This window comes from Chiloscyllium plagiosum, unplaced genomic scaffold, assembly GCF_037043375.1.
Source record: "Chiloscyllium plagiosum isolate Xiang-an unplaced genomic scaffold, Cpla_swu_hap1 HiC_scaffold_48, whole genome shotgun sequence".
Taxonomy (NCBI): domain Eukaryota; kingdom Metazoa; phylum Chordata; class Chondrichthyes; order Orectolobiformes; family Hemiscylliidae; genus Chiloscyllium; species Chiloscyllium plagiosum.
In genome coordinates, this window is record NW_028270186.1 from 647,931 (window position 1) to 660,608 (window position 12,678).

Below are 12,678 nucleotides of genomic sequence, written 5' to 3' on the forward strand. Positions count from 1 at the left end.
CACCTAACAAGACAGGCAATTTAGCATGGCCAATTCACCTGACCTGCACATCTTTGGATTGTGGGAGGATTAGGCCTGACAGTAGCTGGACTAACAAGCCAAACACAGGTAGATGGGAGGTCATGTTGCAGCTGTACAGGACATTGGTTAGGCCACTGTTGGAATATTGCATGCAATCCTGGTCTCCTTCCTATCGGAAAGATGTTGTGAAACTTGAAACGGTTCAGAAAAGATTTACAAGGATGTTGCCAGGGTTGGAGGATCTGAGCTACAGGGAGAGGCTGAACAGGCTGGGGCTGTTTTCCCTGGAGCGTCGGAGGCTGAAGGGTGACCTTATAGAAGTTTACAAAATTATGAGAGCCATGGATAGGATAAATAGGCAAAGTCTTTTCCCTGGGGTCGGGGAGTCCAGAACTAGAGGGCATAGGTTTAGAGTGAGAGGGGAAAGGTATAAAAGAGACCTAAGGGACAACGTTTTCACGCAGAGGGTGGTACGTGTATGGAATGAGCTGCCAGAGGATGTGGTGAAGGCTGGTACAATTGCAACATTTAAGAGGCATTTGGATGGGTATATGAATAGGAAGGGTTTGGCGGGATATGGGCCGGGTGCTGGCAGGTGGGAATAGATTGGGTTGGGATATCTGGTCGGCATGGGCGGGTTGGACCGAAGGGTCTGTTTCCATGCTGTACATCTCTATGACTCTACAACAATCCTTTAACCAAAATCCAAAAAGCTCCAAAATTTGAATTTTTTTTGTGAAGTTTTTATCTCATTAACAAGGTTATTTGACGTGCCAAACGTTAAGCCAACTCCACAACCATTCAATGCATACCACTCAGATGTGACTTGACTGGGGTGGGGGGCAGCACTAGCAGTCCTCAATTCTATCCCAGGGCCAGTTACTTACAGTGAGTCTGTTCAGTAAGATCTTTTAAAATTTCACTGTTGAACTATCACTTATTCCGAAATACAAAAAATTCCAAATTCTGAAAACCAACTGGTGCCGAGCTTGAATAAAGGATTTTGTACCTGTACTTGCACTGAGGGCAGTAGTGACATAAAATCTCCAACCATTCACCAGATGTGAAGATAGCCTGGGGCTAACAGAGCTTGAAATACCCAACAATCAGTTTGGATAAGAGCTCATCATGCTGCCAGGAATATATTGGCATGGACAGAAGATTTGCTAATGGAAGACAGACAGTTCGGATAAGAAGGGCATGTGTAGGATGGCAACCTGTGTCTAGTGCAGTGCCACGGGGTCAGTGCTGCTGCCACAATTACTGACAACATAAAGTAATGACTTTGATAAGGAAAATAAATATACTGTAGCCAGTTGGCAACAACAGGTGGGAAGGCAAATGAGGAGGAGGACACAGATAAACTCGGTATTCAAAAACATGACAGAAGGAATAATGTAGGAAAATGGGAGGTCATGCAATTGGCAGAAATAATAACAAAGATGATTAGTATTTAAATGGATAAAGACTGCACAGGGATTTGAGAGCCCTCGTGTATAAATCACAAAAACATCCAAGTTCAGCAGGTAATAGGATAGGCAAATGACATGCTGGCCTTCAGTTTGGGGTGTATACAAAATTGGGAGATTTTACTTCAGCTACACAAAGCACTAGTCAGATCACAACAGGAGGACAGAACTGTTTTGACCCCTTTACCTATGAAAAGATGTGGCATCGGAAGCAGCTCAACGAAGGTTCATTCTGCTGACCTGGAGCATGGAAGGACTGTCTTATGAGGAGAGGGTGCGTAGTAATGGGCTTGTACTTGAGTTGAGAAGTATGAGAGGTGTCCTTATTGCAATGTACAAAATTCCGAAGGGAATTGAGGTACATGCAGAAAGGTTCATGTGTAGTATTTGGCGGATGTAGTACCAGAGGGGATAATCTCAGAATAAGGGGCCACTTGTACAAGACAAAGATGAGGAGGAATTTCTTTTCTCCAGGTTTGTGAATTTGTGATTTTTAAAAAATAAGTTAAAAAAACCACAGAGGTTGGGTTATTAACAAGACTTAATGTCAACATAAAGAGATTTTTAGTAAGCGAGGGAATCAGGGTTATGGACAAAAGCCATGAAAATTCATTTGAGAATGACTGGATCAGCATGGATCTCATTGACTTAATGGGCTGAATCACCTACTTCTGCTCCTATATCATCTGCTCTCACCATTCCCTGCTGGTGACAGTGTGGTCCATTACAGTTCCAGGAGGTGGCACCTCGAGCCTGCCTGAAGCTGCCTGTGCATACAAGTTGGTGCTGATCCTCTTCTGCACCACAATCACTATCATTTTTGGGTGATAATTGCTGAAAACCTCAAAGCACTTAAGGAGCTGGGGAAGCTCATAATCTGTCACTGCATTCAGCTGGCCATCAGATACTCCATCCCGGTACACAGCAATCTTCTCTGGGAGACAGTGGTTTATCTGCAAACAACAATTAAGATTCAAAGTCAATGAAAACTTAGCACCAAAATCCCAGTAACTTGCTGCTTCTATCACCGAGTCAAAGCCACAAGGAGCAATCAAGTACAGTCAGACACTTCAAACAAGGACCACACTCTGCTTAATTAATTCCCAGCTGAACACGAGGGAGGAGACAAAATAGAAAAGGAAACAAAAAAGGGCAACTGTAGACTGGAACTGAAACAACAACACTGAACCGGCAAGAACAAATTACTGGAAATGTTGGAATCTGTACAAAAATCAAAACATTGCTTGAGATCACAACAGGTTAAACAATTCCATGGAGAGAGGGCAAGCTAGCATTTTAAGTCTCGGTGACTCTTCATCAGAGCTGAAGTGAACTGTGGAGGGACAGCATTTATGCGATAGTTTTGGAGGGGTGGGGGTAGAGGGTGTCATGTGGCGATGGAGCAAAGATGTTGATAGTTCAGATTAAGTGATCATAATGCGAGAATGGCAGAACAATGGTGAGTCTCCTGTCAGATCTGAAGGGACACTAAGTGAAATAGAACATGGAACAATACAGCACAGATCAGGTCCTTCGGCCCTCAATATTGCGCCAACCTGTGAACTATTCTCAACACGAAATGGTGGAGTGGCGGGAGAGGCCATTATAACAACCTAAAAGAAAGCGAAGAAATGTGAGTTACCTTAAAAGGTGTTAAAACTCAATATTAAGCCCAGAAGGCTGTAAAGTGCTTGGTCTGAATATGAGATTTTGTTCCTCCAGTTTGCAGTGTGATTGATCAAAGCACTGCAGTATGCCAAGGTCAAACAAAGTGGGCACGTGAGCAGGCTCTGTGTTAAAACAACCAGCTATGAGAAGGTCAGGGTCATGCTGGTGCTCAGATTGGATGTGTTCTGCAAAGCAGTCACCCAGTCTGTGTCTGGTTTCTCCAATGCAGAGTAGGTCACAATGGGTGCAGTGAACACAATACACAAGATTGGAGGTGGCACAGGTGAAATGTTGGTTCACCTGGAAGGACTGTTCAGGCCCTTGGATGAAGGAAACATAGCTGTTGAAGCAAATTTTGTCAAATATCTTGTCACAAGACCAGCAGTGACATGGAGAGCAACAAACGGTGAAATAGACAATCAAAATTCCTGTTCGAGGGAAGAGCAAAACTCCTTCAGTATAAGGGATTCCTCGAAGAGATGTGACAGTGGATTAAACAAAATGGAGGAACACAGCTGCAGATGCTGGCAAGTGTTGAAGATCACTGCAGGTGAGACAATATCCATGGAAACACAGCAAGCTCATTCTGAGCGTAGATAACACTTCAAAGCTGAAGTGAAGGATGGAAAGGAGAGCATTTATGGTACAGTTTGGGATGGGAGTGGGGGGGGGGTTGTTGATGGTGGTGGTGGAACCTCCCCTTACCCAACACTAAACACCAGGGCTTTTCAAAGATACGGGTCTTTCAGAATGACATCCTTAATGGGAGGAACAGAGACAGAGAGTGGGAGTGTGGGGGGACGCGGACAGAAGTGGGTTGGGGAGTCAGAGAGAGAGAGCGATCGATCGATGAAATTACCGGGGTCGGTGGGGGTGCAGACAGATGCAAGATAGAGAAATCTGTCGTTTCTGACACTTCAGTCACTATGTTTACCGACAGAGCTGTCCATTGTTAGAGAAAATGAAAAGAAAAGAAGTGCTGTCTATGAATCTGGGCAAGGAGTTGAGGATATAAATTACAATCAAGTCTCTAAATGGGACCAGCTGGTTACCATACCTACTGCATGCAACCTTCATGTTAAATTTGATCAAACACAGAATTACAGAAATGCACACAATGCTTATTTGTGATGCCTTTACTAACTACCTCATAATATTTCTTCAGGGATGCCACCATACAAATCTTTAATCCGTCAATGATTTCCTGATTGGGCATCTGAAATGCAACCTTCGAAAACCATTTGGTCATTGCCCTGGGTAAAAGAAACGCAGAATGAGATCTCGACCTCAGCTCTCAATTCAATTCGATGCTATTTGTGACGAGTGATTTATTCTGCTGTAATCTCAATGCAGCAATTTCCAGTGGTGTTCAGAAGTGGTCTGAAAGCTCCGATTTTCCTCCTGCTACCTATTGATGCCTAAAGGATGCACCCTCAAGCCAAAGTGTGAATTCAAATGGCTGATCAGGATTAACAAGTGGGCTGAAAAACATACCCCTTACCTGGATTGGTAACTTCACCCAGCAACAACTTAGGTGACAAGATCCAGCATAGACTTCGAATCTCTGGAGATGATTCACCAGCGCTGCCTTCTCAAAACTTTATAATTCCCATGACAAGATGGATGTGTCAACGTGAGCATCCTCTCCCAGGCCAACGTCAAGCCATCAGTCAGGCACAACCAGCTACCATGGGCAGAACACATCATTTCTCAGACCTGACAAGACTCCCAAAACAAATACTCCATTCTGAGCTCCCCAACAGTATGCCATCATTAAGGAGGGCAACAGAAATGTTACAATGACACTTTGAAAGCTACCTTGCACAATATAATATATTCTTGAATAAGTTTGAATCGCTTGCCTCAGAGCATACAAACTGGAGCAGCATCTGCAAAAGTGCTAACTAGTTCCAGAACTGAGTGGAGCTTGTGGAGACCAAGTGCAACCAGCAGAAAGAGCACACAGAATTCAGAGTCCCAACCACCCACCATCTCAAACACCACCTGGCCCTTCTGTGGCAGAGTCTGAGGTTGGACCATTCAGCCACTACTGAATTACTCTTCCCTACCCTGCTGCAGTGAAAGCAAGCCACCCTTGACCCTGAGGGATTGCCCAAGGAGGCAGTGACACAGTGCCTTTATGTCGTCTAACTGCAAAACAGTATCAGGATTGCGTGCAGGCTTTTGCCCAGGACTCCTTCGCACCTGCATCTTTTCTTTGTTTTCACTTTCGTTTTATGTCTACTCTCTCTTTTCTTGGGTTCTTAACTTTATTTGGAGGTGGTTAGTCAACAAGATCGTCTGTGTGCGGAATGGCAGCTTCTCCCTGCAATCAAAAGCAGCAACGGACACTGCTCCGCGTGGCCTCGTGGCAACTGGAGTCAGTGGTGGCAGCAGGGATGCCCTCCCAGGATTCAGGGCTGGGGGGGGGGGGGAGCGGCATCAAAGCTCCTCTAGCAATGGAGGGAGCAGCTGATTTCTCCAGATGGTGTCACCAGCAACATGACAATTTGGAACAGAGCGCAATCTTGGCAGGATAGTAGCAGAGGCCTGGTGCGACAGCGGAGCGAGGGACTCCTTGTTGCAGTAGGCCTGGAGCCGTGACTCCTGGCGTTGATGAGGCTGCAGCATGGGGTGCTGGAGCTGGGGACTCCTGGTTGCAGGAAGAGCATGGGTTCAGCACCAACATCAGCATTGTAGGGCACATTGGCAAATAGATAGCACCAAAAGAATGCCAACTCTTATGTTGGTGGGTCTGGTGCAGGCAGTGGAGGAGGGTGGCAGCACAGATAATCAGTGAGTGGGCTCAGGGTTTAGTTTCACTAAAATCTTTGATAGTTTTTGTTCTTCACCAATTCAAGATGGTACAAGCTTGTGGCAACTGTTAACACTTCACTGAATTAACTGTAAAATTCAAGTGACAATAAATTGTTAAAAGACTGAACAACTGATTAAGAAAAGGTATTCAGTGAATGTTAGAGAGGTATTCTTGTTCATATTACACTACACAAACTGGAGCTCAGAATCCACAGACTCGCCAGTACGAGCAGAACACTGCAGTGTTAGAAGTTCTTCTTTCTAATAAGAAGACATTCAATTAGACTTCAAACTGCTGTCCCTCAGGTGGAAACCTAACTTACAATGGCAGCATATCACTCAGCAAGGGAGGTTTCACAGGTAGCTTTACCAGTTCTTATTTGACAATAGGGTAAGGGAATGTGTCTGGGTGGGTTACTCTTCAGAGGGTCAGTGAGGACTTGTTGGGTCAAATGGCCTGTTCCCACACTGTAGGGATTCCATGATTCTATTGACACATTCTCGTCAAGTTGCTGCTCATGAAGACCAGCAAACAGCTTTTTGGAACAACAATTGTGACATCACTGCACCAAACTGGCTGTAACACTTTGCGATGGCCTTAAGTTAATGACAAGTACAAAAATGTACATCTGTAATTCTGATACCAACAGCAAAATAAAACAAACTGCCAGAAGCTTGTACAGAAATGAGGACAGGGACCCAAATCGTGATGAAAAGCATTTACCTTAAGGCTTAAACCAAATGCGTGCATTATCCATTGTGTGTATGAAATGCAGCAGGATTTTGACACTTGCCAGTTCAGATAGTGACTGCGAGCAAGATACTGACTTTGCGTTTCTCAGATATGCCACTCTCTGACAACATCCTGCATTACCTGGACTGCAATGTGCCAGGAAGTTGCTTCAAAAGGGCAATTATTTGCTCAATTGCTCAAACTGGTGAATGAATGAAACAAACCATCAAGCCTCTGAGGGGAATATAGGCTAAATGCAGGAAAATGAGACTAGTTTAGTTTGGGAAACATATCAGCGTGGATGAGCTAAACTGAAGGGTCTTTCTGTTCTAGATGACTCAATTAATAAATAAATAAGTTGAGAAATCCAGGTGCACTATCTTAAGCCAGAGGGTAACAAGCATGCGGAACTTGCTACAATTCTAGTTGGTGCAGCGATATGTTGAAGGGGAAGACAGCCAAGTATGGGGGAAGGAAGGAACATATGATTCTGTCAACAGGGTTTATTCAAGTCAGGTGGTTTGTGTGAAATAGAAACTAAGTGGCCAATTCCTGTGCTGTAAATATTCTATAATCAAGCACGGTTTGGAGATAGATAAGTAGTCACAGAAACCACAAATCTTCAAAATCCCCATGTGTTCTAGTTGGTTTTAGTGTACAGCTCCCACTAAGAATCCATCGAACAGATTCACAGTATCATTGGGCAAATATCACTCATCACAGATGTTCAAGGATATAGAGGAATACAGGATATTAAGCGCACAGAACTGGCCTGACCAAAGTGATCAGTATTAGCTCAGACACCAATCCATGAATTTCACAAGGAAACAAAAACTGGCACTCTCTCAGCTTGTAGTGCAACAGAGGTGCCCTTATGAACTTGGAATGTTTACATATGCTGTGCTTTGACCTTATCGTGCAGCTTCCTCAGCATGGATGCAAATCTGATTCTTAACAATCAAAGAAAAATCCAGTGGGCTATAACGTTGGCAGGCAGGAATTAGAAAACAAGTTTGACCTGATCAGCACAAAACCCTTATGTGATCTATTAACGTGGATAAGGAAAGCTGCGTATACGAGGAGGACTTGGTTTATTTACCTATAAAAGTTGCACTTTACATTGTACAAAAGTAAAATGCCCCAATCCCCAATATACTTCATGAGAACACAATTAAATGAAGCTGAGACAATGAGCCAAAGATGAGCTTGGGGTTCCATAAAAGCATAGCAGATCAGGCAGCATCCAAGAAGCAGGAGAATTGACGTTTCGGGCACAAGTTCTTCATCAGTTTCCTGATGAAGGGCTTATGCCTGAAACTTCGATTCTCCTCCTCCTCAGATGCTGCCTAATCTGTTGTGCTTTTCCAGCACCACACATTCAACTCTCATCTCCAGCATCTGCAATCCTCACTTTCTCCTAATGAGTGAAAGATGCAAGTCAAGTCACAACAATTTGGTGAGTCAATAAAATGTGGAGCTGGAAAGGCACAGCAGGTCAGACAGCATGGAAACAGGAAAGTCAATATTTCAGGACAGGACCCGTCATCAGAATTGATGACAATTTGGCAACTTAGTCTTAATTAGATCCTTCATAGTAAAAAAAAAATTCAAGACGCAGGAAAGTTAAAGGAGGAAACAGAGCCCAGTCAAGTGAACGCCAGGAAGAGAACTGAAAATGAAGAGCTGTGAAGAGCTCAGAGTTGGAAGAGCAGAGAGATTTTCAAAGTTTATAGACTTGTAAGAAGTTACAGTGGTTGGTGAGGCATTGGGTAGGTTAACATTAGATTAATTACTGCCCAAACATTTCAGTCTCAATGAAAAGATGGCTTCAACAGCATAACAAAAGCAAAGTAAGGAAGATGCTGCACATCTGAAATACAAAGTCAAATGGAAATTCTCAACTGGTCACGCAGCAACTGTGATGAAACAGAAAGGTTTAAAGCTTCAAACACTAACATGATCAAAATGACGACAGATTGGGAAAGGGGGAGGTGAAACGAGACTCTGCTGTCACTTGTACATCCAGCCAATGAAACTAAGTACGCAAGTGCAGCAGGCAATCAAGAAAGAAAATGCCATTTAGCCTTTACAATGAAAAGATTTGAGTACATTAGCAAGGATGACTTGTTGCAATTATTCAGGGCCTTGGTGAGACCACACACGCAATATTATGAACAGTCTGGTATCCTTATTTGAGCATGTTCTGGCGGAAGAGGGAGTGCAATAAAGTTTCACCAGACTGAATCCTGGGGTGGCAGGACAAATGAATGAAGACAGACTGGATTGATTTGGACTACGTTCACTGGAGTTTATAAGAATGAAAGGGAACCTCATCTCAAACTAAAATTCTCACAGGACTGGACAAGTTAAGCACTGAAAGCACATTCCTGGTGATAAGGGAGCCTAAAACCAGAGGACACAGTCAAAGGATACAGAGAAGGCCATTTCGTACTGAGCTGAGGAGCAATGTCTTCACCCAAAGAATAATTTGCTGCCACAGAAAGTACGTGAATCTGAAACACAATGTTTTCGAGAAGGGATTACATACAGTTCCTTGGGCTAAAAGGATGAAAGGATGCGGGACAAATGTAAGAACAGAGTTGAGCTGGATGATCAGCCAAGATCATATTGAATAGTAAAGCAGGCTCAAATGGGTGAATGGTCTACAGGCTCCTATTTTCTGTGTCTTGATGTAACTCTGCTCCACTTCACACGAGCTGTCGTCTGAACATTTCCACTTGAGTATTGTTTCATATGTCAAATTACCATCTCCTTCAGGCAAACCTACCAGTAGCTCGAATGCATGTCTTAAGATTTTGACCTTCACAGTTTCATTTATCAGAGAACATGAAAGTGCAGGTGAGACAGAGCGCAAGCCCATCATTTTCATTATTTGCTTGCCTGAACAATAGCAAGTTGAAACTTGCTTTGCACATGTTTGCATGCTTTGATCATGCTACAAAATTTAAAGCAGATTTTCCTGTATTGTGGGTTACAGGGAGCTATCTGAACAGTCCACTGACATAGAACTGGTCACAGTGCAGCTCTGATCCCTGAAATGCATAATGGTATTTGACTGATTCACAGTGGCATATTTGTGCAATATCTCCTCACCACCTTCCCAGATAAAGGTGCAAGCTCCAGTGATACAGTAACAGCAAAACAATCAGAGCATCAGAAACATGTTGCTCACCCAATTCCCAGTTCACAAGTTTGCAGGTCTACAAACAACGCAAGTGGTCAGATACTTTGAGGTAAAGCCCTGCTGAGGCCTTGCAGCCTCTAATACCTATTGGGTGAGATCAGTGACCTTGGGCTCTTCTTTACTGATGGCAGAGACAGCGAATGGGCAGCGTTTTAAGTGATACACTTGGAGGAACAGAACAATCCCTTGGCAAAAAATATTGTTTAAAGCAATCACATTAAAACATTTCAAGTAACACCAAGCAGCACAGACTTACTTGTTCATGCTGGCAACAAATCCAACAACAGACTGCTTTCCCCTGACAGGGTCGTGGTACACATCCATTCCTATCACCATAAGCTGCTTCTGAAACAGGGCAGACAGAACACTGAGCACAACAGACATACTTAACACTTGCACTCATCTGGGCAAAGCTGAGAGTTGTACATTACACCAGAATAGTTAGAAATCATTAGTGAATAGAGAATACCGACCCAGCGCAAGAATATAGTACTACTTTGTAGTTTTAAGAAGAATCATTTAGACTCCCAAGCCTGTTAAATTTCTGAGTAAGATCACGGCTTATGTGGAACCCAAATACGTAGATTCACCTTTGTCCCATGGCTCTTGATACCTTTTATTAGCTAAAAATGTACCATGTGTTTGCAAATGAACCATTGTTTGCACACCAATTCCTGTTTATACAACCAATTCCAAAATCACCCTATGTTTGCAGATAGATGTCTTACATCTGAAAGGTTCAATTTACCTTTAATTCAAGAAAATAATGCGGGTGCTAGAAATTGTAGAAAAAGACAGAAAATGGGGACGGCACAGTGGCTCAGCAGTAAGCACTGTTGCCTCACAGCACCATGGACCTGGGTTGATTCCACCCTCAGGCAACTTTGTGTGTACAGTTTGCAAATTCTTCCCATAAATGTGTGGGGTTCCTCTCGTTTCCTCCCACAGTCCAAAATGTACAGGTTAGCTGGATTGGCCATGCTAAATTGCCCATTGAAGTCATGAGCTGAAAATGTGTTGCTGGAAAAGCGCAGCAGGTCAGGCAGCATCCAAGGAACAGGAGAATCAACATTTCGGGCACAAGCCCTTCTTCAGGAATCTGCCCGAAACGTCGATTCTCCTGTTCCTTGGATGCTGCCTGACCTGCTGCGCTTTTCCAGCAACACATTTTCAGCTCTGATCTGCAGCCCTCACTTTCTCTCATTGAAGTCATGAGGCAACAAAACACTTTTAATCTTTTAGATGTTTATTCTGTAATTACCAAGTGTCATGCAGAAAGCAGTTTCAGACATCAAACAGACAGACAATGTGCAGCTTCATCAAGTGTCTACAGCCCCTGGATTAAAAAAAGACAACTGCAGTCAACGTAGAACATCTCCTAGTGCCATCTAGATTTACTCACCAAAAATCTGATACATTTGCAGACAACCTATGAGCCAGAGAACTTGTCATTGCTTCAATATTGCACTATGGTACGAAATAATCCATGTCTTGGAGAGTCATAGAGATGTACAGCATGGAAACACACTCTTCAGTCCAACTCGTCCATGCCGACCAGATATCCCAAACCAATCCAATCCCACCTGCCAGTATCTGGCCCATATCCCTCCAAACCCTTCCTATTCATATACCCATCCAGATGCCTTATAAATGTTGCAATTGTGTTAGCTTCCACCACTTCCTCTGGCAGCTCATTCCATACACGTACCGCCCTCTGTGTGATAAAGTTGCCTCTTAGGTCTCTTTTATATCTTTCCCCTCACCCAAAACCTATGCCCTCAAGTTCTGGACACCTCTACTCCAGGGAAAAGAGTTTGTCTATTTATCCTATCAATGCCCCTCATGATTTTATAAATCTCAAAAAGGTCATCCCTCAGCCTCTGACGCTCCAGGGAAAACAGCCCTAGCTGTGTGTAACTCAAGCTCTGTAAATAGGTAACCAAATAAAATCATCCATGCTTGATGCAACACATTTACCATAGCCATAATGGAGAGCTGAGGCATTCCTATGATCACTCTGACCACATAGCTCTTAGAGTTTGCTGGTCTCCGTTGGAGAGTGCAACGTATACCTTGGATTTGAAAGGCTCAAACTCGTCAACAGGAGACCCTATCTCTCTCTCGGCATCAGCCACAAGCATTCCTGCCCCTCGGTGGAGAAAACTTGGCCCATTGACAGTTGTCAGTCAATTAAAAGGGGCACTGTTCTTATTGTTGGCAAGATGTTGGAGCTGGGCTGTTTGGTGGGTGGGCCCACTGGCTCACCAGTTCCACTCAACAATATGCATTGATAAGGTGGCACTATGATGTAAATTTTTCCTCCTTGCAACTGCTCAGAGGGGAAATAATTGGGCTAGTTGTCTGTGAAGAAAGACCCCATTCTCACCATTTCACTCATTAAGGTTTAGGTGAGAAGGTCCATCGATCAATTATTGGACACTTAAGGGCCTCAACTTACCACCTCCTGGACTTAAGGTTTTGGAGTGCAGTGCTCGTGTCGCCACCTGTGACTGTCAAGTCCCACTTGCTCTAGAGGTCTGTCATAATATGGAGAAAGTGAGGACTGCAGATGCTGGAGTACCAGAGTTGAAAAATGTGGTGCTGGAAAAACACAGCAGGCCAGGCAGCATCCGAGGAGCAGCAGAATCGACGTTTTGGGCATAAGCCCTTCTTCAGGAATGAGGTTGGTGAGCCAAGCGGGCTGAGATAAAAGGTAGGGGGGAGGGAATTTGGGAGAGGGGCGCTGGGAATATGATAGGTGGAAG

At 43.9% G+C, this 12,678-nt stretch overlaps 1 protein-coding gene across 1 annotated transcript in view; it reads right to left on the reverse strand.

The window, feature by feature from the left end:
• piwil2 (piwi-like RNA-mediated gene silencing 2) overlaps positions 1–12,678 on the reverse strand; it is an 81,632-nt gene that overhangs the window by 12,594 nt on the left and 56,360 nt on the right. The window contains exons 20-22 of the mRNA XM_087984387.1: positions 10,170–10,258; positions 4,306–4,411; positions 2,187–2,443 (exon numbers count right to left, since the gene is read on the reverse strand). Of these exons, the coding sequence (XP_087840513.1) occupies positions 2,187–2,443; positions 4,306–4,411; positions 10,170–10,258 (452 nt within the window). The remainder of the gene's footprint in view (positions 1–2,186; positions 2,444–4,305; positions 4,412–10,169; positions 10,259–12,678) is intronic.